We start from the raw sequence: 27,953 nt of genomic DNA, 5'->3' as shown, positions 1-27,953 counted from the left end.
TAAAACTATAGTTTAATTTTGCTTAATTTGCCAAACATCCACTGGTAAAGATAGTTCTTAGTGCTTGGTCTACTTCTTGGTTCTTGGTTTCTTTTAGAATTTAGAATTTCATTCCATAATTATCTTGTCAGTCTTTGTTGCTTTTGAGAAGATTTAAAAATATTTTATTTAGAAATTTTAGTTGTTTTTAGTAGGAAGATTGGTCCAAATAACATAGCTCATCATTTTCAAGAATTGAAATTTTCCTTTTAGAAAGTTTCTTGAATGCATACCTCTCTTAATTTTATGTGTCAACTTGGCTAGGCCATAGTACCCAGATTTGGGTCAAACACCTGTCTAGATAATGTTATGAAGGTATTTTAATGGCTGTGATTAACATTTAAATCAGCAGACTTTGAGTAAAGCAGATTACTCTCCATAATATGGGTGGCCATCATCCAATCAGTTGAAGGCCTTAAGAGAAAAAGATTAGGGTTGTCCAAGGAAGTGGGAATTCTGCTTCCAGACTGCTTTTGGACTTGAGCTGCAATGCCAGCTCTTTCTGAGTCTCTAGTCTGCTGGTCTGCCCTAAATATTTCAGACTTGGCAGCCCCCACGATTGTGTGAGCCAGTTCATTAAAATGTGTGTGTGTGTGTGTGTGTGTGTGTGTGTATGTCTATGTCTATATATATGTGTATGAGTCTTTTTCACATGTATACATACACCCTCACCATATATTTACACACATATCCATCCTATTAATTCTGTTTCTCTGGAAATGCTTATTAGTATAATACTTACGAGAATGACAAAAATAGAAAAATAGTAGTAACACCAAATGCTGGTGGAAATTTGGAGAAACTGGGATTACTTGCACATGGCCAGTGGGAATGGACAATGGTATAGCCACTCTGGAAAATAATGTGGCAGTTTCCTTTACAACTAAGAAAGGACTCAATATTCACTCAACCCAGCAATTTTACTCTTGGGCATTTATCTCTAAGAAATGAAAAAGTATGGTCACAGAGAAATGTGTACATAAATGTTTATAGCACCTTTATTCATAATAGTCCCAAACTGGAAACTACTAAAATGTTCTTCAGTGGGTGAGTAGTTAAGTAAATACCATACCATGAAATACCACTAAACAATAAAAAGGAATGAATTATTTATACATGTAACAATTTGGATGAACCTAAAAAAAAGCCATAGGTTACATGATGTGTGATTCCATTTATGAGCACTCTTGAAATAACAAAATTACAGAGATGGATAACAGATTAGCATTTGCTTGGAGTTAAGAAGCAGGGAAGAGAGTGAGTATGACAACAAAAAAGCTGCTTGAAGAAGCTTGTATTGATTGTAGAGTTTGGTATCTTAAATTGTGGTCATAGTTACATAAAACTATAAATATGATAAAATTGCCAAAAAGTATATATACACACAGACATATGCACACAAATAATTATGTGTATAACTGGTGAAGTGCTAATAAGCTGTATGGATTGTACCAAAGTCAAATGCACAATTTTAGTATTGCACTCTTGTTATACAAGATGTTAACATTTGCAGGGAGTATTGAGTGAATGTGCATAGGACTTCACTGTACATTCTTTTGCAACTACCAGTGAGTTGATAATGATTTTATATTAAAAAGTTTCTTGCAGCCTGACTCATACATTTTCTGGATTGAGAAAGATATTTACATATGTTGGTGTTTAATAAAAGGCAATTTTCCCAGTTTGTCTTCCAAAATCCCAGTTGATTTTAAAGATTGCATATTACTATTCACATCATCCTTGCAAAGAAGTTTTATGTCAAGGCAAAGTTTAGGAAGCAGAATGTATATCCCAGCTTTGGCATGAAGCAACTTGCCTACAACATCATGAATCCAGCCTTTAGAAGACTGGGTTTTAGGGAAGAAAATTTAGTCTTTGAGAGTATTCAGCTACCAGAAAAAAGCTTCAACGATAGAGAAACAGAATAATACCATTGTTGCTAAGTGGTTTTTTTGGTTTAGAGGGGAATGATAACACAACTGTTATTGAGGGCTGAAATTGGAGGATTATGGGATACAGGTTGTTATATTTTTATGGTAACTATGCTTTTACTTGAAAAATCTAGATAAATTATTTTTTTCAGTTAAAACCTTTTTATATTACAGGAAATAAATATTAATATGGAGAACGACTTTAATACTGAGTCATCATCTACCTTTACTCTTCAAAGTTCTTCAGAGACATTGTTTTCTATTCAGCTATTAGATTTCAAAACAAATTTACTGGAAGCATTAGAAGAATTGCGTATGAGAAGGGTAAGCTCCTTTTTAAAATGCTTTTTTTTTAGACAAGAAAACTTCATTTTGTTCAGTTAATTGTTTTTCAAAGAATAAAAAAAGGCCTAAAAATCCCTCTTATTTAGAAATAAAATATATAGTCCAATTATTGAAGTAAACAGATTAAGTCAGTGATCAGGGAATGGGAAATAAGAATTTGGAAAATAAATCAGAAAATAAAAGAGGGGTTTTCAGATTAAGTACTTGATAATCAACTAGTATTAATATTGAGTTCCTGGGAGTGCACAGATAGCACCCTCTTTAGACTCCATGACTGATGAAAAAGAATTGCTCTTGGGGAGATTACATTTTTGTTAAGGTTATTATATAGATGCCTATGAAATTATTAAATAACAAAACAAGGCAGTATATGATTAAGTGACAAAATAAATGTATGTCGTAAATATTCTGGGTTGAAAGAATCAAATATTTTTATTTTAAAAGGTGATAGCTGTGATTTTTTTCCCTAAAGGATATGTCTAGTATAAAATTGTAAAAGATGAGGCAGGTAGCTCACTTGAGACCAGGAGTTTGAGACCAGCCTGGCCAACATGGTGAAACCTCATCTCTATTAAAAATACAAAAAATTGGCTGGGTGTGATAGCACGTGCTTATACTCCCAGTTGCTCAGGAAGCTGAGGCACAAGAATTGCTTGAACCTGGGAGGTGAAGTTTGCAGTGAGCCAAGATCACGCCACTGTACTCCTCCAGCCTGGGTGATGGAGCAAGACTCTGTCTCAAAAAAAAAAAAAGAAAAAAAAAAAAAAAAAATTGAAGCCATCTTCTTTGTACTCTGGAAACTGGTCCAGCTAGTTCACATTCCTCTAATTAAAATTGGGTATCCTTTGATGTAAACTGTAGAAATGATAAAGGTAATCATTGAAATTAAAAACTTTAAACAAGGTTAGCAGCTGAAAACATCTGAAGAAACAATTAGGAAACAGCCAAGTGAATCATACAGAATTCAGTACAGAGAGGCAAATAGGAAATATAAGAGAGTAAAGAGTCTCTTAACTCTTGAGAGTCTAACTGCTAAAAAGTCTGTTAATGGTAAACTCATGAAGTCCTCGCCTATGCCTATGTCCTGAATGGTTTTGTCTAGATTTTCCTCTAGGGTTTTTATGCTGTTAGGTCTTATGTTTAAGTCTTTAATCCATCTGGAGTTAATTTTAGTGTAAGGTGTCAGAAAGGGTTCCAGTTTCTGCTTTCTGCACACTGCTATCCAATTTTCCCAACACCATTTATTAAACTGGGAATCCTTTCCCCATTGTTTGTATTTGTCAGGTTTGTCAAAGATCAGATGGTTGTAGATGTGTGGCGTTGCCTCCAGGGCTTCTGTTCTGTTCCATTGGTCTATATCTCTGTTTTGGTACCAGTACCATGCTGTTTTGATTACTGTAGCCTTGTAGTATAGTTTGAAATCAGGTAGCATGATGCCTCCAGCTTTGTTGTTTTTGCTTAGGGTTGTCTTGGCTATGCGGGCTCTCTTTGGTTCCATATGAAGTTTAAGGTGGTTTTTTCCTGTTCTGTGAAGAAGGTCATTGCTAGCTTGTTGGGGATAGCACTGAATCTAGAAATTACTTTGGGCAGTATGGCCATTTTCGTGATATTGATTCTTCCTAACCATGAGCATGGAATGTTTCTCCATCTGTTTGTGTCCTCTCTTATTTCCTTGATCAGTGGTTTATACTTCTCCTCCAAGAGGTCCTTTACATCCTTTGTTAGTTTTATTCCTAGGTATTTTATTCTCTTTGTAGCAATTGTGAATGGGAGTTTGCTTATGATTTTGCTCTCTGTTAGTCTGTTATTGGTATATAGAAATGCTTGTGATTTCTGCACATTGATTTTGTATCCTGAGACTTTGCTGAAGTTGCTTATCAGTTTAAGGAGATTTTGGGCTGAGATGATGGGGTCTCCTAAATATACAATCATGCTGTCTGCAAAAAGAGACAATTTGATTTCCTCTTTTCCTAATTGAATATCCCACCCTTTTTTTTTCTTGCCTAATTGCTCTGGCTCGAACTTCCAATACTATATTGAATAGGTGTGTTGAGAGAGGGCATCCTTGTCTAGTACTGGATTTCAAAGGGAATGCTTCCAGTTTTTGCCCATTTAGTATGATATTGACTTTAGGTTTGTCATAAATAGCTTTTATTGTTTTGAGACACATTCCTTTGATACCTAGTTTATTGAGAGTTTTTAGCATAAAGGGCTGTTGAATTTTGTTGAAGGCCTTCTCTGCATCTATTGAGATAATCATGTGGTTTTTGTCTTTGGTTCTGTTTATGTGGTGGATTACGTTTATAGACTTGCGTATATTGAACCAGCCTTGCATCCCTGTAATGAAGCCTACTTGATCGTGATGGATAAGCTTTTTGATGTGCTGTTGCAATCAGTTTGCCAGTATTTTATTGAAGATTTTTACATCTATGTTCATCATGGATATTGGCCTGAAGTTTTCTGTTTTTGTTGAGTCTCTGCTGAGTTTTGGTGTCAGGATGATGTTGGTTTCATAAAATGATTTGGGAAGGATCCTTCTTGTATTGTTTAGAATAGTTTCAGAAGGAATGGTACCAGCTCCTCTTTGTATGTCTGTTAGAATTCAGCTGTGAACCTGTCTGGACCTGGAATTTTTTTGGTTGATAGGCTATTAATTGCTGCCTCAACTTCAGCCCTTGTTATTGGTCTATTCAGCATTTCAACTTCTTCCTGGTTGAGACTTGGGAGGTTGCAAGTATCCAGGAATTTATCCATTTCTTCCAGGTTTACTGGCTTATGTGCATAGAGTTGTTTGTAGTAATCTCTGATGGTAGTTTGTATTTCTATGGAATCAGTGGTGATATCTTCTTTGCCATTTTTTATGTCATCTATTTGATTCTTCTCCCTTTTCTTTTTTATTAATCTGGTTAGCAGTCTATTTATTTTATTGATCTTTTCACAAAGCCAGCTCCTGGATTTATTTATTTTTTGAAGGGTTTTTTGTGTCTCTATCTCTTTCAGTTCTGCTTTTAGTTATTTCTTGTCTTCTGCTAGGTTTTGAGTTTTTTTGATCTTGCTTCTCTAGCTCTTTCAATTTTGATGACAGGGTGTCGATTTTAAATCTTTCCTCACTTCTCATGTGGACATTTATTGCTATAAATTTCCCTCTAGACACTGCTTTACGTGTGTCCCAGAGATTCTGGTATGTTGTATCTTCATTCTCGTTGGTTTCAAAGAATATCTTTATTTCTGCCTTCATTTCATTGTTTATCCAGTCTATATTCAAGAGCCAGTTGTTCAGTTTCCATGAAGCTGTGTTATTTCTGAGTTAGTTTCTTAATTCTGAGTTCTAATTTGATTGCCCTGTGGTCTGAGAGACTGTTTGTTATGATTTCTGTTCTTTCGCGTTTACTGAGGAGTGATTTACTTCCAATTATGTGGTCAATTTTAGAGTAGATGCAATGTGGTGCTGAGAAGAATGTATATTCTGTGGATTTGGGGTGGAGATTTCTGTAGATGTCTATTAGGTCTCCTTGGTTCAGATCTAAGTTCATGTCGTGGATATCCTTGTTAATTTTCTCTGTCGTTGATCCGTCTAATATTGACAGTGGAGTGTTAAAGTCTCCTACTATTATTGTGTGGGAGTCTAAGTCTCTTTGTAGGTCGTTAAGAACTTGATTTATGTACCTGGGTGCTCCTGTATTGGGTGCGTATATATTTAGGATCATTAGCTCTTCTTGATGCATCGATCCTTTTAGCATTATGTAATGTCCTTCTTTGTCTCTTTTGATATTTGTTGTTTTAAAGTCCATTTTATCAGAGACTAGGATTGAAACTTCTGCTTTTTTTGGGCTCTCCATTTGCTTGATAAATCTTCCTCCATCCCTTTATTTTGAGCCTATATGTGTCCTTGCACGTGAGATGGGTTTCCATAATACAGCACGCCAATGGGTCTTGACTTTTTATCCAATTTGCCAGTCTGTGTCTTTTGATTGGTGCATTTAACCCTTTTACATTTAGGGTTAATTTTGTTATGTGTGAATTTGATCCTGCCATTTTGATGCTAGCTGAATGTTTAGCCTGTTAGTTGACGCATTTTCTTTTCATTGTGTCAATGTTTTTTACCATTTGGTAGGTTTTTGGAGTGGCTGGTACTGGTTGTTCCTTTCTGTGTTTAGTGCTTCTTTCAGGAGCTCTTGCAAGGCAGGCTTGGTGGTGACAAAATCTCTTAGCAATTGCTTGTCCATTAAAGATTTTCTTTCTCCTTCACTTATGAAGCTTAGTTTGGCTAGATATGAAATTCTAGGTTGAAAGTTCTTTTCTTTAAGGATGTTGAATATTGTCCCCCACTCTCTTCTGTCTTGTAGGGTTTCTCCCGAGAGATGTGCTATGAGTCTGATGGGCTTCCCTTTGTGGGTATCCTGACCTTTCTCTCTGGCTGCCCTTAGCATTTTTTCCTTCATTTCAACCCTGGTGAATCTGATGATTTTTTGCCTTGGGGTTGCTCTTCTTAAGGAGAGTCTTTGTGGTGTTCTCTGTATTTCCTGGACTTGAATGGTGTCCTTGCTTGCTAGGTTGGGGAAGTTCTCCTGGATAATATCCTGAAGAGTGTTTTCCAGCTTGGATTCATTCTCTCTGTCACATTAAGGTGCACCTATCAAACGTAAATTAGGTCTTTACACATAATCCCATATTTCTTGGAGGCTTTGTTCATTTCTTTTCACTCCTTTTTCTCTATTCTTGCCTTCTTGTTTTATTTCATTGAAGAATAAAAGGAACTTTGTCTTGCAGTTTAAGTACCAACTTGGCCACAGTGGGAAGAGCACCAAGGGGACTCTACAGGTTCCCACTTCCAGGCTTTGGCTCATGGACAGCATTTCTGCACCTAACCTGGGCCAGAGAGGAGCCCACAGTCTTGAAATGTGAGTCCTGTGCCTGGAATTGAGCCTTAAGTGAACATCTGTGGTACCCTGTCAGTAGTCCCCATTGGCCTGTGGTGGTGGTGGCCACGGGGAGAGACTCCTCTGCCTTGAAAGGTGACAGAAGAGTGGGAAGAACTTTGTGCTGTGGTTTTGGTGCCAGCTTAGCCACAGTGGAATAGAGTACCAGGTAGATTTCTTAGGTTTCTGACTCTGGGCCCTGGCTCTTGGATGACATGGACCTGCCTGGAGTCCAGGGACACTCACTTCCCTGAAAAGAACAATACATGACTAGCTGGCTTTACCACCTGCTGATTGTAGATGCCTAGGGCTTTGAGTGCATGTTGGTGGTAGTCAGGTAGTGGTTATGGCAGGCCTTGGGCAAGACCCAGTGTTGTACTGGGTTCAGGTCTGACCCAGTGCAGTCCCAGTGGTGGTGGCCGTGGTGGTGCTTGTGTTACCTGTCCCCCAACTCCAGGAAGCTCAGCACAGCGAGATAATCCATTTATTTGGTAGAAAGTAAGAGGAGAGAATGAGTCCCTGTTTGGTAATCCAGATAATTCTGAGTCTTATCCAAGACCACCAAGGCAATACTTCATAAGGCCACAAGAACAACATCATTACTGGGCTTGTGGTGCCCCCTAGTGCAGATCCGGCTGCAGAGACAAAAAACTTAGATCACAACACTCAAGTCTCTTCAAATACCTGAAAAGCCTTCCCAAGAAGGAGGGGTACAAACAAGGCGAGACTGTGAAGACTACAAAAAACACCCAACTCTTCAATGCCTGGACACTGATGAACACTCACAAGCATCAAGACCATCCAGAAAAACATGACCTCACCAAACTAGGTAAGGCACAGGGACCAATCCTGGAGAAACAGAGACATGTGAGCTTTCATAGAGGTCAAAATAGCTGTTTTGAGGAAGCTCAAAGAAACTCAGGATAACATAGAGAAGGAATTTAGGATTCTGTCAAATAAATTTTAATAGATTGAAATAATTAAAAAATAATCAAGCAGAAATTCTGGAATTGAAAAATGCAATTGATATACTGAAGAATGTATCAGAGTCTCTTAATAGCAGAATTGATCAGAAGAAAGAATTAGTGTACTTGAAGACAGGCTATTTGAAAATATACAGTCAAAGGAGACAAAAGAAAACAGAAAGAAAAACACCTACACAATCAAGAAAATAGCCTCAAAAGGGCAAATCTAAGCGTTTTTGGCCTCGAAGAGGATGTAGAGAAAGAGATGGTTAGAAAGTTTATTCAATGAGATAACAGAGTACTTTCTATTCCCATAGAAAAATATTAATATTCAAATACAAGAAGGTTATAGAAAACCAAGCACAGATGTAACCCAAAGAAGACTACCTTGAGGCATTTAGTAATCTGACTCCCAAAGGTCAAGGATAAAGAAAGGACCCTAAAAGCAGCAAGATGAAAGAAATAACATACAATGGAATTCCAATACATCTGGCAGTAGACTTTTCAGTGGAAACCTTACAGGCCAGGACATATTTAAAGTGCTGAAGGAAAAAAAGCTTTTAAGCTAGAATAGTGTATACAGTGAAAATATCCTTCAAACCTGAAGGAGAAATAAAGACCCAGATAAACAAAAGCTGAGGGATTTCATTATCACCAGACCTGTCCTACAAGAAATGCTAAAGACAGCTCTTCAATCTGAAAGGAAAGGATATTAATCAGCAATAAGAAATTATCTGAAGGTTCAAAACTCATGGCAATAGTAGGTATACAGAAAACACAGAATATTATAACATGGTAAATGTTATGTGTAAACTCATATCTTAAGTAGAAAGATAAAAAGGTGAACCAATGAAAAATAATAACTACAACAGCTTTTCAAGACAGACAGTATAATAACATATGAATGGAAACAACAAAAATGTAAGAAGTGAGGAGACAAAGTTAAATTATAGAGTTTTTATTAATTTTCTTTTTGCTTGTTTGGTAATTAGCTTGTTGGTTTATGCAATCAGTGTTAAGTTGTTATCACTTTAAAATAATGGGTTAAAGATAGTATTTGCATGCCTAATGGTAGCCTCAGATTGAAAACCATAAATGATACACAAAAATAAAAAGGAATTAAAACGTAACACCAGAGAAAATCACCTTCTCTGAAATAAAGACAGGAAGGAAGAAAAAAGGGAAATCAGAAAACAACCAGAAAATAAAAATAACAAAATGACGAGAGATAGCCCTCACTTATCAATAATAACATTGAATGTAAATGGACTAAACTCTCCAATAAGAACATGTAGAATGGCTGAATAGATTAAAGAGAAAGACCCAATGATCTGTTGCCTGCAAGAAACACACTTCACCTATAAAGTCACACATAGGCTGAAAATAAAGGGATGAAAAAGACATTCCATGCAAATGGAAACCAAAAAAGAGCAGGAGTAGCTATACTTCTATCAGACAAAACAGAGTTTTTGTTTCTCACACAAAAATTATAAAAAGGGACAAAGAAGGTCATCACATAATGATAAAGGGGTCAAGTCAGAAGGAGATATAACAATTTTAAAAATATATGCACTAACACTGGAGCACCCATATGTGTAAAACAAATGTTACTAGAGCTAAAGAGAAAAATAGACTCTAACACAATAATAGTTGGAGACTTGAACACTCAACTTTCAGCATTGGGCAGATCATTCAGACAGAAAATCAACACAGAAACACTGGACTTCATCTGTACTGTAGACCAAGTGAACCTAATAGATATTTATAGAAAATTTTATCCAATGGCTACAGAATATAAATTATTCTCCTCAGCACATGGATCATTCCCAAGGTTAGACCAAATGTTAGGCAGCCACAAAACAAGTCTTAAAACATTTTAAAAACTGAAAAAATATCAAGTATTCTCTTTGACAACAATTGAGTAAAACTGGAAATCAACAATGAGGAATTTTGGAAACTATACAAACACATGGAAATTAAGCAATATGCTCCTGAGTGATCAGTTGATCAATGAAGAGATCAAGAAGGAAATTGAAAATTGTCTTGAAATAAATGGTAATGGAAGCACAACATACCAAAACCTATGGGATACAGCAAAATCAGTATTAAAATGGAAGTTTATAGTTATAAGTGCCTACATCAAAAAATAAGAAAAACTTCAAATAAACAACCTAATAATACATCTTAAGAACTAGAAAAGCAAGAGCAAACCAAACCCAAAGTTAGTAGAAGAAAAGAAATGGTAAAAATCAGAGCAGAAATAAAGGAAATTGAAACAAGAAACACAATACAAAAAATCAACAGAAAGTTCTTTTTTTTTGAAAAAATAAACAAAATTGGCAAACTGTTAGCCAGACTGAGGAAAAAAAGAGAAAAGACCCAAATAAATAAAATAAGAGATGAAAAAGGAGACATTGCAACAGATACTGAAATTAAAAGGATCATTAGAGGCCGTGAGTGACCATATGTCAATACATTGGAAAACCTAGAAGAAATGGATACATTTCTAGACACATATAATCTCCCAAGATTAAACCATGAAGAAATTCAAAACCTGAAGAGACCAATAACAAGTAATGAGACAGAAACTGTAATAAAAAGTATTCCTGCAAAGAAAAACTCCGGGACCCAAGTGGCTTCACTGCCAAATTTTATCAAAGATTTAAAGAAGAACTAATACCAACTCTACTCAAACTATTGCACACACACACACACACACACACACACACACACACACACACACACAAATAGAGGCAGAAAGAATACTTCCATACTAATTCTATGAGGCCAGTATTAATCTGATACCAAAACCAGACAAATTAAAAAACAGAAAAGAAAAGAAAAAGAAAACTACAGGCCAGTATCTCTGATGAACATTGATACAAAGATTCTCAACAAAGTACTAGCAAACAGAATTCAACCACACATTAAAAGGATCATTTATCATGACCAAGTAGGATTTATCACAGGGATGCAAGGATGTTTCCACATATGCAAATCAATCAATGTAATACAGTATATCAACAGAATGAAGGATAAAAAAATGATTATTCCAACTTATTCTGAAAAAGCATTTGATAAAATTCAACATTTCTCTATGATTAAAAACCCTCAAAAACTGAATATAAATGGAGCATACCTCAACACAGTAAAAGCCATATATGATAGACCCACAGCTAGTATTATATTGAAAGAGTAGAAACTGAAAGCTTTTGCTCTAAGATCTGGAACATGGCAAGGATCCCCACTGTTACTCAACATAGTACTGGAATCCCTAGCTAGAGCAATCAAACGGGAACAAATAAAGGGCATCCAAATTGGAAAGGATGAATTCAAATTATTCTTATTTGCAGATCTTTTATTTGGAAAAACCTAAAGACTTCACCAAAAACTATTAGAACTGATAAACAAATTCAGTGAAGTTGCAGAATACAAAATCAACATACTAAAACTGGTAGCATTTCTATACGCCAGTAGTAAACAATCTGAAAAAGAAGTCAAGAAAGTAATCTCATTTATAGCTACAAATAAAATTAAATACCTAGGAATGAACTTAACCAAAGAATTGAAAGCTCTCTACAATGAAAATGATAAAACATTGGTGAAAAAAATGGAAGAGAACACACACAAAAAAATGGAAAGATATTCCATGTTCATGGTTTGGAAGAATCAATATTGTTAAAATGCCAATACTACCCATAGCAATCTACAGATTCAATGCAATGCCAATCAAAATACTAATGGCATTCTTCAGAGAAATAGAAAAAAATCCTCAAATTTATATGGAACCACAAAAGACCCGGAATAGCCAAAGCTATCCTGAGCAAAAAGAACAGAACTGTAGGAATCACATCACCTGACTTCAAATTATACTACAGAGGTATAGTAACCAAAATAGCATGGTACTGGCATTAAGAGACACACATACCAAAGCAGTAGAATAGAGAACCCAGAAACAAATTCACACACCTATAGTGAACTCATTTTCAACAAAGGTGCCAAGAACATGCGTTGAGGAAAGACTGTTCAATAAATGTGCTGGGAAATATGGATATACATATGCAGAAGAATGAAAGTAGACCACTGTTTCTTTCCATATACAAAAATAAAATCAAAATGGACTAAAGACTTAAATCTAAAACCTCTAAAATTACTAAAATAAAATATTGGGGGAAATTCTCCAGGACATTGGATTTATTATTTTCAAAGTAACAACAAGAAGATGAAGCGGCATAGTGGGCTTCTCAGTAATAATTACTCAGTAATAATAAAAAAAACCCAGAAGACAATATAATGGCACCTTTAAAATACTAAAAGAATAACTACCAACCTAGAATTCTATTCCCAGCAAAAAAAAAAAAAAAAAAAAAAAAAAAAATTCTAAAAAATGAAGGTGTGAATCTTAAATGAAATTTTCTAAGTGAGAGAAACCAGATCCAAGAGGCTATATATTATATGATGCATTTATATGGCATTCTGGAAAAGATAGAACTATAGCAATGGAAAATAAATCAGTTATTACTAGGTATTGGAGGATAGGAGAGGGGTTTGCTATATGGAATGCATGAGAAATTTAGGGGATGATGTAACTTTTCTGTATGTTACACAGTAGTGGTCCACCACAACATTCTTTTGTCAAACCTGTAAAATGATACCACAAAGAGTAAACTGTACTGTAAGCAAACTTACAAGGATATAGGGGAGAATTCTAGTGTGGCGTTTATATTATGAAAATGTAACAAACTTTCACAAATATATAGCATAAGCCTCAGTGAACAGAGTAGGAGGAAAATAAGTTGACTTAACTTTGGAAAACAGTATTTTGACTGGATACTGTAAGGCTAAAGACAAAAAGAAAGGCACATAAACAGTATCTCTGCTTCATAAATTTGTTTCTTGGGTGCATACATGTCAGCATTCCGAAACTACAGGTATACTAGAGTTGAACAAATAAGCAAATAGTTAGTGAGAGCTATGTAGATTGTTTCACTGTTGAAAGAAGTTACAAATAAGCAAAGGGGATGGGTAGAATGAGTTCTTTGCTGCTACATTAGAGTTGATGATAGCTCATGCCAGTCAGAATGGTGATTATTAAAGAGTCGAATAACAGATGCTGGCGAGAATACAGAGAAAAAGGAATGCTTTTACACTGTTGGTGGGAGTGTAAATTAACCGTTGTGGAAGATGGTGTGGCAATTCCTCAAAGATCTGGAGGCAGAAATACCATTTGATCCACCAATCCCCATTATTGGATATATACCCAAAGAAATATAAATCAATGTATTATGAAGATATTAATATATGCACATGTATGCTCATTTATAGCACAATTCACAATAGCGAAGACATGGAATCAACGTAAATGGCCATGAGTGATAGACTGGATAAATAAAATGTGGTATCTATACACCATGGAATACTTTGCAGCCATAAAAAGGAATGAGATCATGTCCTTTGAAGGAACATGGATGGAGCTGGAACTGTTATCAGCAAAGTAATGCAGCAACAGAAAACCAAACACTGCATATTTTCACTTACAAGGGGGAGCTGAATGGTGCAAACACATGGACATATGGTGCAGAACAGTATACACTGGGGCTTATTGGGGTGGGGATGGGAAGGAGAGCATCAGAAAGAATAGCTAATGGATGCTAGGCTTAATACCTAGGTGATAGGTTGATCTGTGCAGCAAACCACCTTGGCACACCTTTACCTATGTAACAGATTTGCACATGCTGCACATGTACCCTGGAACTTAAAAGTTGAGAAAAAAAAAAAAAAAGAATTGGGCTGGATGGGATGGCTCACGTCTGTAATCCCAGCACTTTGGAATGCCAAGGTGGGTGGGACACCTGAGGTCAGGAGTTTGAGACCAGCATGGCCAACATGGTGAAATCTCATCTCTATTAAAAATACAAAATTAGCCAAATGTGGTGGCACATACCTGTAGTCCCAGCTACTTGGAAGGCTGAGGCAGGAGAATTGCTTGAAACTGGGAAGCAAAAGTTGCAGTGAGCTGAGATCACACCACTGCACTACAGCCTGGGCAACACAGTGAGACTCCATCTCAAAATAAATAAATAAATAAATAAATAATTGGCGATATTAGTATGAATTCATGGTTTAATTATATACAGATAGAAAGATAAATATAGACATATATGTATACATGAGTTAGCATATATACATATATTTTCTAGCTTTGTCTGCTGAGAGAGCCTAGAAGAATTGACAGCCAGATCTTGGGATCCAAATATTATTATCTAGTAAAAGGAACCAGGACTCCTAGTAAAAGGAACCAGAAGACGACTTATTTCAGGGCTGGGCATCTTGTAGTGCTGGAAAGTAAGGAAGTACTTAAAACAATGTCAAAAGGATTCTAAGACAGACCAAAAGAGCTCCCATGGTTAAAACTGGAGCAATTGAACAACAAAATAATGATATTATTGGATACTCTATTAATATAAATAAATGACTAAATAAATAGATAAATATGGGAGAGGGAGATTAATTAATTATTATTGTTATTTCATCCTAATATTATTTTAAGGTTACTGACTTTTAAAAAATTTATTTATTATACTTTAAGTTCTGGAGTACATGTGCAGATCATACAGGTTTGTTACATATGTATACACATGTCATGATGGTGGTTTGTTGCATCTATCTCTCCATCATCTACATTAGGTATTTCTCCTAATGCTGTCCCTCCCCAATCCCCTACTTTTTTTTGAGACAAGGTCTTTCTCTGTTACCTAGGCTGGAGTGCAATGGTGCAATCATGGCTCACTGCCATCTTGACCTCCTGGGCTTAAGTGATCCTCCTACCTCAGTCTTCTGAGTAGCTGGCACCACTATACCTGGCTAAATTTTAAATTTTATGTAGAGATGAGGTCTCCTTATGTTACTCAGGCAGATCTCAAACTCATGGGCTCAAGTGGTCCACTTGCCTCAACCTCCTAAAGTATTGGGATTAGAGGTGTGAACCACTACACTCGGCTGGGGAAAATATTTGCAAAAGAATTTCAGCTACTAAATGTAGGAGGAAAAGGAGAAATAGAAAATCACCCTTAGAAAACCACAGTAATGATTGCTGCAGGCAGTATCCACTGATAAATGCTGAATTTAATGGCTGAAACTTTAAGGAGAAACAAGGTAGTTACATAGTCACACAATATTTTTTCCAAATTATTTAGTAATTTTCTGTAGTGATTTTAGATCTTGTTCAAAATTGTTTGCTATTCTTCCCTCTGGGAAGCAGAGCTTAATTCTACTCCCCACCACCCTCACCCTCTTGTGGCATAAGTGACTTGTTTCTGATGACTAGAATATGTAAGGGAAAAATACTGGGTTTACAATAGAGATGCCCAGAAGACACCACCTTAATTAAGTGATTAAAGTTAAAATCTCCAGAAATAATTCATGTTGGTATCAGTGATTCATGTGAATATCAAATATTCATGATATGATGTGATGAAAAGGGAACTTTATTCTCTATGGCATTCTTCCCCCATACCTGTATAATCATGCAAATATATCAGACAATCCCCATTTTAGGGGCATTCTACAAGATGCCTCTTCAAAAGTGTCAAGGTCAGTAAAAACAAGGAAAGACTGAGAAACTGTGACAGAAAGGAGGAATCCAAGAAGGCATGATGACTAAATGCAATGTGGCAACCTGGACTGGATCCTGGAACAGATACCGGTGGAAAAAGTAATGACATCTGAAATAAACTCTGTGTTCTAATTAATAGTATAGTACCAATGTTATTTTCTCAGCTTTTGTTAAATATATCATTGTGACCTAGATGTTAACATTAGGGGAAGCTGAGTTAAGAGTATACAGGAACTCTCTACTATCTTTGTAACTTTTCTGTAAATTTAAAATTATTTCACAATAAAAAGTTAAAAAATATTAGGGCTTTAAAAGAGTGAAAACCCCCCCGTCTCTACTAAAAATACAAAAAATTAGCTGGGCATGGTGGCGTGTGCCTGTAATCCCAGCTACTCAGGAGGCTGAGGCAGGAGAATTGCTTGAACCCAGGAGGCGGAGGTTGCGGTGAGCCGAGATCGCGCCATTGCACTCCAGCCTGGGTAACAAGAGCGAAACTCCGTCTCAAAAAAAAAAAAAAAAAAAAAAAAAAAGAGTGAAAACCCAATAAATAGTATAGTACAAATTGAATACGATACATATTTTTTTAAGCAAGCAAACTGTATTTGGTGATTCATTTAACATTTATTGAGGACTTAGTATGCCATATTTTAGCACTTATTATAACATCATGTAATAAAAAAGGTGTGCACAAGATACTCTAAAGATATGGATAAGGAAATGCCTAACTTTATTGGAAGATTGAGGGAGGCTTCATGGAAGGAATAACTCATTTGGGACATGATGGATGAGTAGGAATTTTGGATCAGTCTTTCCAAGGATTTATCATAAAACAAATATAAAACATATTTAACATAAAGCAAATATACAATGGAGAGAATCAAAGCCAAAACTTAACTTCTCGAGGAATTAAGTTTTGGCTTTGATTCTCTCCATTGTATATTTGTTTTATGTTTTATTAATATCTGCTCTTTATTATTTAATTCCTCTATTTAATTTAATTTGCTGTTTTGTTTTGAAATTGTAGAGATGTGTATTTTGCTTATTAATTTTCACCTTTTTTTCTTTTCTAATATAAGACATTTATAAGACTAAATTTTTTCTCAGTATGGCTTTAGCTGGATTCCAATTTTTTTATATTGCATTGTTATTCTTATTTTGAGACAGAGTTGCGCTTTGTCGCCCAGGCTGGAGAGCAGTGGCACAATCTTGGTTCACTGCAACCTCCACCTTCTGGGTTCAGGCAATTCTCCTGCCTCAGCCTCCTGAGTAGCTGGAACTACAGGCACGTGCCACCATGCCCAGCTAATTTTTGTATTTTCAGTAGAGACACAGGGTTTCACCATGTTGGTCAGGCCAGTCTTGAACTCCTGACTTCATGATCTGCCTGCCTTGGCCTCCCAAAGTGCTGGGATTACAGGTATGAATCAATGTACCCGGCCTGTATTTTTATTATTTAGTTCAAATTATTTTCTAATTTTTATTGTAATTTCTTCTTCAACACATGGGCTATTTAGAAGTATACTTCTTCTAAGGATATTTGGGTATGTTATTTTTTGCTAACTTAAAAAGTTGATTTCTAGCCTATTTCTACTTTATCAGATAATATAGTCCAAATAATTGCAGTCACTTAATATATGTGGAGATTTGCTTTCTGACCAAGCATATAATTGATTTTGGTAAATATTCTAACACTGATAAATTTGAAAAGAATGTATATTCTGCATTTCTTAGATGTAGTGTTCTGTGAATATGAATTATATAGATCAACTTTGTCAGTCTTGTTAAAATCTTCTATATTATTACTGATTTTTTTGGTCTATATTTTTGATAATTTTTTCTCTCCATGTTTCAGTCTGGCTATTTTCTTCTGTCCTTTCAGTTTACTAATCCTGTCTTCAATTTGACCTGCTGACAAACTCAATTTTCTATTGAGTTCTTAATGTGATTTACTATATTTTTCATTTCTAACATTTCCATTTGGTTTGTCTTTTATTATTTTCTGTCCTCTGTGGAAATTCATTTTGTTGTATATTTCCTCTAGCATGTTAATCATATATATTTTGAAGTCTATGTCAATAAATCCATTATCGGGACTTCTTATAGATCCATTTCTATTGTCTCTCTTTTTCTCTTGGTTTTTGGTCATTTGACCTTCTCTCTGGTGAAGTAAATTTTGATCCAATGACTGACTTTGTGCATGAAAAATTGCAAAGGAAATTTGAAGCTTCGGATGGTATTATTTTTCTTTAGAGAGATTTCCTTTTGCTTCTGGAAGTTGGAGTTGGGCAGATCATTTTACTATTCAGAGACTGAGCTGCCTGGAAGCTGTTTTCATCTTTGTGAGGACTAGTTTATTTCCACTCTCTACTTTAAGAGTGTAGCTTTTTGGGGTTCCAACTAAAATTCTAGGATATTTGCCAGAGTTCCTCCTCCTTGGCAGTCCCTGAACCTAAAGCCTATTCTCATAAGACTACTGGTGGATCTGCCTGTTTCTCAGCCTCTAGTGAACTATCAGATGCTGATTATCAGGATCATTTCTTTGTGGTTCTCTTGTCTGTATGATCTTGGAGATGTATTCTATGTCATTAGTCTTTTTGCAGAAATTATAGAAATTTAGAAATGAAAGTGACCTGAGATACCTTCTAGACCAACCTAAAACCCAGAAACTTGTACTCCTATTTCCCCATTCCTTGTCCAGTGCTCTTCTATTAACATATATAATAAGTTAGCTGAAATGAATAAAGTTGTCAACATAAAATTGAGCTATATTGTAAAGGGTTAGATAGCAAAATGTCTTTAGTTGTAATGAGCAAAACACAGTAAGTGTTTTATAAGCTGGTAGGTAGAACAACAAAATGTAGTAGTCTTTCCTTATTTTGGTGGGGCATAAGTTCCAGGATCCTCAGCAGATGCCTGAAACCTCAGATAGTACCAAACCCTATACAATATATACTGTTTTTCCCTACATGTACATACCTGTAATAAAGTTTAATTTATAAATTATGCATATAAAAGGTTAACAGCTAAAAATAGAACAATTATAGCAATATGCTATAATAAAAATTATGCAAATGTGGTCTCATTTTCTCTCAAAATATCTTACTGTATTTTATTAACCTATTTTTGGACAGTGGTTGACTGGGTAACCTCAGAAAGTGAACCCATGGATAAGGGGGGATTATTATAAAGTTTTTTTTAAAAAGACATCTTATTTTACTAAACCATATTTCACTATTTAGCTGTATAATAATTAATAAAAGTAAGAGGGGATATTACTCATTTTTTTCTGTATGAACCTAAAATGGTAATGATAATATTTGAAAAACATTGAATGTTTGAAATTTATAATGATATACAAATTAAAAATCTGAATCAACAAAATAGTTTATATTGAATCCACAATGTGTGCATTTTAAAAGTTAGTCATCATTTCTGATACATGTCCTTATCAGATAGATAGAATTACTGATAAGGAGTGGGGATGCATAGATGTTTGTTACATGTTTCTTTATTTGTAACAAACAAGTAACAAACAACTTCCTTCATAATTCGGGCAGTTGGCATGTGATGTGAGCAGGGTAGGAATTATGTTGAACTGGAAAACTTATATCTTCAGTTCAACCTACATCTGCCATTCAGCTCCAAATAATTATTGGCATGTAGAAAAATAGGCTCTGTTCTATCCAGCTTTTTCAATTATTGAAGAGAAACTAGAAGTCCAGATTTCAACATGAAATCTATTGGATTCTAAAAATTGGAGGTAAGTTGAAAGTTTTTAAACAAAATATATTTCTGAGCCAAATCATCTCTACAGTGGGGATAAAAGATCTCTACCACAAATCTTTTAGGCTTTTAAATTGTGCATTAATTTGAAATCTTTTACAAGCCATTTCTCAATCTATGCCTTAAGAGAATTGAAAATTAAATGGATATTACACGCCATGCAAATTAATGACTATACTATAACATAGTATGTATTATGTATCATAATAGAATCATGAGCAAAGTATTAGGGTAGTTCAGAAAGGGCACATTGAATTTGTTAAATATCTAAAGAATAAATTTTTGGATTCTAATTTAGCAATAAATAAGTCAGTGGAGTTTTCGGTGGTTTAAAATAATGATTTTCTAAGAAAAGTATGAGAAAAAACTGGGTAATCAATGGTATAATTTGTAGTAAATAACATTAAGCAGCATTTCAATACCTCATAAAATTAAAATGGTATGGATAGAATCATACGCCTTTCTGATTATTATGATTTGTAGAATGCTTACCTTTATATCACATCAAAAACTGATAAAATGGGTGTTAGCCACATTGCAGAAAAATAGCATTAGAATATACTTATACAAGAGTAAGATTTTATTAACATTATGCTTTCTACTAAAAATTATTATTTAACTTTTTATTATAACTTTAATTTTTTCTTCTGTTCATTCTTTAAGCAACTTTTAAAAGTTACTAATAAAAATTTGTATGAAATGTCATTGAGAAAAAGTATTAAATTTGATTAAAAAATGTTATCTCTAACTTCAGTAAAGTACCTAGAATATAGAATCTTAAAAGTGTTTATTTTTTATTAGATGCCTTAGGACTACAAGGATATGTGTTTTACAAAAACAATAAAAGAGCAGTAATTTGATGGTTTATTTACTCTTTATAACCTTTAGAAAGTGTCATGCCTTTTTTAAAGTGTTTGCTTCAGGCTGTAGTTTTACAAGATAGGCTATGTACTGGTTAGGCCTCTTCAATTCTTGACCCTGAACAGATTTAGGTACGTACACCAGGCACATGTCCAAGCAGCCAAAATTGTAATTGGGTACTTGTACATTCCTTTTCAAACTCATAATCTACCTCCTACGAAATTGCTCAACTCATTTTCTCATGTTGTCTAAGAAAATACTAATCACTCTTCCAGATAGTTTCTTGGTCTGATTAGCTTAAAAGTATTCAAGATATTTCTAACATTCATGAGCTAGCCTAAAAGTTTGTATTTAAACAAACCTTTCTCAATAGTATTTAAACTACTATTTTCACATTGGTCAACTTATTCTATAACAAAGATTTCTGATATAGAAAAATATCTGTTAATATTAGAACATTCATAGCAATTCTCAAATTCTTTTGCTTTTCATTCAACAAATATTTCTAGTTGTTATTTTGAGATGGTCTACCAAATAACCAGATTGTGCTTGCATGTTTAACATAGGTAAAATGATTTTGAATGGTTTCCTAAATATGGGGGGGATATAAAGATTAACTTCCAAAGTTTTTGAAGGAAAGGAATATATCATAACAATCCATATTGTTCTGCAGCATCTGCAATCTCTTCAAGGTAATGTAATGCAGCATTTCAGAGACTCTGGAGACAGATGATCTGAGTTTGAATACTGGCTCTGCCATTTACCTGCTTTGTAACTTTAGGCAAGTTATTTACCTTCTTGCTATCTGTTTCCTTATGTATAAAATGGCAATAGTAAGAGAACCTATTTCATTATGTCCAGGATTGAATTAATAAATAAAAAGTACTTAAAGCAATATCTAGATCATGGTAAGACCTAAGAACCCACTCTAACCACTGAAAGAGAAGTAGTTAAAAGAGAACCAGACCTACATAATGAAAACAGCATCTTGTACATTTTCTGTTCAACTGCTTTGAGAAGAGATGCATGTTTTATGTACACTCCTTCCCAAAACAAATTTATATATGTACACTTATTTCCTCTTTCAATGTTTTGACTACAGAAAGGCATTACTGTAAAATATTGTAACCTCTCCTCACTTATGTATCTTGTAGTATATACTGTTGGTATGAATTTCCTCCCTTCTGTGTTGGAAAAACCCTAATTGTGTCAGAGGGTCCACCTCTCATGAATGTGAGTCAACTAAGTCTTACTGGTCTTAATCACCCATAAAGATCTAATGTACTCTCCCGGCCGGCCAATGACTAGCTTAGGAGAGGGTATGCAACCCAATTATGGCTGATGAGATATTAGGGAATGTGTATTGGAAAGCTTCTGAGAAGGGTTTTGTTAACCTTTTATTAAGGAAAAACACTTTCTAGGGCCGGGCATGGTGGCTCACCCTTGTAATCCCAGCACTTTGGGAGGCTGAGGTGGATGGATTATGAGGTCAGGAGATCGAGACCATCCTGGTTAACACAGTGAAACCCTGTCTCTACTAAAAATACAAAAATTAGCTGGACGTGGTGGCACATGCCTGTAATCCCAGCTACTCAGGAGGCTGAGGCAGAAGAATCGCTTGAACCTGGGAGGCAGAGTTTGCAGTGAGCTGAGATCACGCCACTGCAGTCCATCCTGGTGACACAGTGAGACTCCATCTCAAAAAAAAAAAAAAAAAAAAAAAAAAGAATACACTTTTCTACTGCAAGATGTTCTCTGATTTGTCATTCATTTCTGCAATGAAAGTAACCATTTTGCAACCATGAGGGGTGGAAAGCCCGATGAAAATCACTGATAATGGCAAAATGGAAAGATGAGCAGAACTATAGTATTGATGATACTGTTGAGTGGGCCACTGAAATAATCAATTATAGATGCACTGTACTTTTAGACTCCTATTCATGTGAGATGGTAACTCCCATAAGCTATCATGAGCTGGATTTTGTTGTTCTTACTTGCTGCTAAAAATGTTCTAAATGAGACAACTTTCATGAAAGTGTGTGTTTAACTTTGTGTTTGACAGTGAGTTTCTCTCCAATATGTTGTTATGAAAATTGTCAAACATACAGCAAAACTGAAAGAATTTTACAGTGAATGCTTATATCACATTCACATTTTACAATTTTTGCTTTATCGCATATCTATCCCTCTTTTGACTTAATTCTGATGATTTCAAAGTATACTTCCTCCTGATATTTAAAATGAGTATCATGGGCCAGGTGCTGTGGCTCATGACTGTAATTGCAGCACTTTGGGAGGCTGAGGCGGGTGGATCACCTGAGGCCAGGAGTTCGAGACCAGCCTGGCCAACATCGTGAACTCTGTCTCTGCTAAAAATACGAAAATTAGCTGGGCATGGTGGTGTGCACCTGTAATCCCAGCCACTTGAGAGGCTGATGCAGGAGAATCACTTGAACCTGAGAGGCAGAGGTTGCAGTGAGCCAGGATCACACCACTGTACTCCAGCCTGGGTCTAGGTGACACAGCGAGACTCTGTCTCAAAAAGTAAAATAAAGTAAGTATCGTTACACAGAGTTTCCTATTTCTTTACAGTTTTTTCTCTTATATTAAAGTTTATATACAATGAAAGGTATGCATCTTAGCTGAACAGTGAATTTTTACAGATTGATACACCTGTATAATAGAAAACCTTACCAAGATGTAAAATATTTTCGTCAACCCAGAAAGCTCCCTCATGCCTCTTTCCAGGCAAATTCTATTCTTAATGCCCACCCCAAGAGATAATTACTATCTTGACTTTTTACAATACTCAATTTGTTTTGTTCCACCATTTCATTTGAATGGAATCATCATTGTGTGTTCTTCTGGGTAAGGGTGCTTTCACTCACCAGGTTTTTAATTTATGTTGTATATATTAGCATACAGATCCTATAAATGCTTTTTAAAGTATATACTTATATAATTCATTTTCTCTGATGTGATTATAAATTGTGTTTTTAGTTTTGGTTTCTTCATATTCATTGTTAAAATATAGAAATGTGATATTTTTTGTGTATGTTAATCTTGTATCCTGTGACTTTGTTAAATTCACTTACTAGTTTTGGGAGTTTTTTTTTTTTTAAGTTCCTTAGTATTTTCTATGCATACGATCATAATCTGTAAATAGAGGCAGTTTTATTTTTGCCTTTCCAATCTGTTTGTTTATGCCTTATTGTAGTGGCTAAAAATTTCAGTATTATGTTTAATAAAAGCAGTGAGAATAGACATCCCTGCATTGTTTCTGATCTTAGAAAGTGAAAGCATTCAGTCTTTCACCATTAAATATGATGCTAAATGTAGGGTTTTTATAAATGTTCTTTACAACTATCAAGGATAATATCTTTTATTCCTAACTTGTTAAGAGTTTTTATCAAGAATGGGTGTTGAATTTTGTTAAGTGCTTTTTCTGTGTCAATTGATGTGATTGTATGATTAGCATATTGATGTAATAAATTATACTGATTGATTTTCAACTGTTGAACCAGCTTTGCATACCTCCAATAAATTTCACTTTGTCATGGTATATATTTTTGAAATTGTATTGTTGGATTCTGTTTGCTAATGTGTTACTAAGGATTTTGCATCAAAATTAGTGAGAAATATTGATCAGAGTCTGATAAAATCAGTGAGTATGTGTTTCCTCCTCTTCTATTTTTCTGGAAGAGACTGTGTAATAGTGGTGTTAATTCTTTAAATATTTGGTAGTTTTTTTCCAGTGAAACATCTGGGTCTAAAGATTTCTTTTTGGGTTAATAATTATAGGGCTGTTTAGATTGTATTATCTTGGTTGAGTTTTGGTAGTTCGTGGCTTTCAAGATGTTGGCCAGTTTCTCTAAGTTGTCAAATTTATGACTGTCAAGTTTTTTTGTAGCATTTATTTATTATCTTTTTAATAGTTCTGTTTTTGTACATGGTTTCTTTTAGCTCTTTGAGCATATTTAAAATAGTTTGATTAAAACTTAATTTCTGGGCTTCCTGAAGTATAATTCCCATTAATTTTTTCCCCCATATCAAGGGCTACACTTTTGCTCTTCCTTTGCATGCCTTGTAACTTTTTGTTGAAAACATTTTGGATATATGGCAGCTCTGGAAATCAGACTCTTCTCACTTTCTACGGGTTCCTGCTTCTTGTCTTAGTTTAGTGGGTCTTTGAACTAATATGTAAAGTCTGTTGTCTTTGTTGTTTGTGGCTACTGACTTTGCTTTATATTAGTGGCCAGCTAGTGATTGCAGAGATTTATTTAAATACCAAAGGAACCAAAGGAAAAAAAAAATCTCCTAGTCTTTCTAGAAGGGATCTGTGTATGTTTGTTGGAGCACACCTTCAATACTGACACCAGGCAGTTTTCAACTCTGCCTGTTAAAGTTTTCAGCAGATGCTTCAGATTTCTCTAGTGATATCTTATGTTTATGATGTGGGCTAATTCAGGAGTATTACATTATTTTAAACAAAACCAGAGACTACTTCTAAATGACTGCTTCCTGCTTGGCATTGGGTTCCCCACTTGATTTTGGGTCTTTTCTTTGTCCTGCTTTCCAGAGAAAGTCTGTTTTTGCAGCTCACTTTGTTGTATCTCCTTGTTATTTTTACTTGTTGCTTATTGTTATGGTAGTGGTGGAAGATAGGGAAGGAAGGGTGTTCTCTGATATTCTCATTAAACCTTAGTCTTAGGCAAACCTGAGTCTCAGGAAGAAATCTTCATGAGTGTTCTGGTCCCTTCTTCGTATGTAATGCTGGATCTAGCATGTATTACTGCCCCTCCCACAATGAAAGAACTACCGTTGTTTTGTTTTCCCAGTCCTCCTCTTTCCAGCTGCTGCTTAGGGGAGATAAGGAAGATAGGTCTGTCTAGGTAGAATTTTCAGTGATGATTTTTGGTCCCCTTGCCCAGCTGCAGAGGGTTTCCACTAGTGCTTTTAGCTGTAGTTTCTGTTGCCCTCCTTGCAGATGAGGGTTTTGATCTGTAGAGAAAACAGGGAAGATGGCTTGTGACTGCTCTTCTCTTACATCACAAGTGCTGCAGGGGAAAGCTTTCATAGGATTTTTCTCCTTTTCTGTAAGCACCTGGTGGGTTTCCTAGAAGAAAAGCCTGCTAGAGAGTATAAATCTCCCTATTTCAGGGGTCCCCAGGGGATTCATACTTTTAGAGTGGCCCATATTCTACCTTTAGCAATTAAGGACTTTTCACTGAAGCTTCTTTCCAGCCCTCAGTAGCTTATGTCCCAGGTAAGCAAATGTCAGGGTTCTGTTTCTCTAGGTACCTGTCTTTATCCAGATTTTATTGATCTGGGACCTCAGTATGCTGGACTGTCTGTTTAATTTGCAGTTGGTCCAGATTTTTTTCTTGTTGTAAAGATGGGAGTATGCTACTTCTATATCTCTCCAGAAAGAGTTGAAACTGGAAGTTTTAAAGGTTTTATTTTTATAGCACTTTTCTTTTTCTTTTTGACTTAGGAAGCAGAAATTCAATATGAAGAGCAGATTGGTAAAATTATTGTGGAGACACAGGAACTTAAATGGCAAAAGGTGAGTGATAACAGGCTTTGTGTCCCCAGCCAAATCTCATTTTGAATTGTAATCCCCACAATCTCCATAACCCCCATGTGTCAAGGGAGAGACCAGGTGGAGGTAATTGAATCATTTGGGCAGTTTCCCAAATGATTGTGCTGTTCTCCTGATAGTTCTCGTGAGATCTAATGGTTTTATGAGGGGCTCTTCTCTCTTTGCTCAACACTTCTCCTTTCTGCTGCTTTGTAAAGAAGATGCCTTTCTTCCCCTTCGCCTTCCATCATGATTTTAAGTTTCATGAGGCTTCCACAGCCTCATGTGAGTCACTTAAACCTCTTTCCTTTATAAATTACCCAGGCTTGAGCAGTTTTTTATAGCAGTATGAAAGCTAACTAATACAGTGAGTATTTTGTTTCTCTCAGATGAGTATTTATAACATCTATTTGAAAATGTATTCTAATCCTTATTACCAAGTTAATTTTTAAATTTTCTAACATATTTAGGGGTTAGTGCATTATTTTAAACAAAATCTCAAGAAAATTCCAACTAAAACTGTTGGTAACGTTTGGGTTTCCAGAAAACTGAGAATAAAAATTTTGCTCAGGCTTTTTAATATAGCACTGTGAATACTTCTGAAAACTACCATACTGTGAATTATTTTACATCTGAGAAACACATTATGTGTTGTAGAGGAGTGAGAATATTTTGAAAAGAATGAAACCTCATAACTAGTATGTTTATTTTCCCAGGGTGTTGTTATATAAGGTAACCAAACATTAAAAAATAGTATCAACTCTTATTTTCTCCATAGCTTTATCTGTATTGCAGCACTTTTTATAGTGCTTCTCATGCTGTTCCATTAAAGTAATCTAAACAGCTAAAAACCGAAAGTGTAAGTATGCTGATTTCTGTTCTCATGATTTGGTAATATTGAAACAGGAATTGGGGGTAACATCAGAAATCAGAAATCAGTTGGTAGTGGATAGACCAAACTAGAAATTGGAATTTCGAGGCTAGACCTATGCAAAGGTGTGCAGATTATGGGAGTAAAATCAAGGTTGAATTATATGAAGGACAAGTCTGAAACAGATCTATCTGTGGGGGGAAAGAATAGGTAAACATTAAGTACAACTAATGTTCAAATGGTTTTTAAAATGTAAAGTTATATCTTGTTTTTGCATAGAGCTAACAGCATAAAGTTATCACAATCCCAAAGTTAATTGGTAAGTTTAATGAACCCAGTTTAATGACCAGCTGCAGTGGCTCACGCTTGTAATCTCAGTGCTTTGGTAAGCCAAGGCAGGAAGGTTACTTGCGGCCAGGAGTTCAAGACCAGCCTGGGCAATATAGTGAGACCTTGTCTCTATTTAAAAAAAATACATGTATTAGCAGGATGTGGTGGTGTGCACCTGTAGTCCTAGCTCCTCGGGAGGCTGATATGGGAGGATCACTTGAGCCAGGCGTTTGAGGCTGTAGTGAGCTATGTTTGTGCCATTGCACTCCAACCTGGGTGCAGAGTAAGACCCTGTCTCTAAAAATAAATAAATCCAATTTAAAATGTCAAGAACATATTTAGGGTAGTTAGGCTTATTCTAAGGTTTATGTGGAAATAAACATACAAGAGTGGCTGGGACATTTTTTAAAAAGAAGAGAATGAAATGGTCATACTTGATTCTTAAACATAATATAAAGCTGTCATAATTAAAATAGCTTGGTGCAGTGTTCATAGTTATTTAGTAGAACACAACAGAGTCTAGAAATAGATCCAAATACGTAAGATAATTTAGTGAATGTTAATGGTGGCTTTGAAATCAATGGGGAGGAGCAGATTATTCAATAAATGGCATTAGAGCTGGATTCCATCTAAAAAAAAAAAAAAAAAAAAGACCCAGATTCCTGTCTTTACCAACTTTTAGCAAAACAAGAATTTTCAAATGTTAGCAGTGT

At 35.3% G+C, this 27,953-nt stretch overlaps 1 protein-coding gene across 1 annotated transcript in view; it reads left to right on the top strand.

Annotated features, from left to right (window-relative positions):
- The window catches only part of CCDC73 (coiled-coil domain containing 73), a 165,443-nt gene that overhangs the window by 27,476 nt on the left and 110,014 nt on the right, over window positions 1-27,953 (top strand). The window contains exons 2-3 of the mRNA XM_039471253.2: window positions 2,145-2,294; window positions 25,953-26,024. Coding sequence (XP_039327187.1) covers window positions 2,160-2,294; window positions 25,953-26,024 — 207 coding nt within the window. The 5' untranslated portion in view covers window positions 2,145-2,159. The remainder of the gene's footprint in view (window positions 1-2,144; window positions 2,295-25,952; window positions 26,025-27,953) is intronic.

This window comes from Saimiri boliviensis, chromosome 6 (genome assembly GCF_048565385.1).
Source record: "Saimiri boliviensis isolate mSaiBol1 chromosome 6, mSaiBol1.pri, whole genome shotgun sequence".
NCBI classification, from domain to species: domain Eukaryota; kingdom Metazoa; phylum Chordata; class Mammalia; order Primates; family Cebidae; genus Saimiri; species Saimiri boliviensis.
This window is presented reverse-complemented; position numbering and strand designations above follow the sequence as displayed.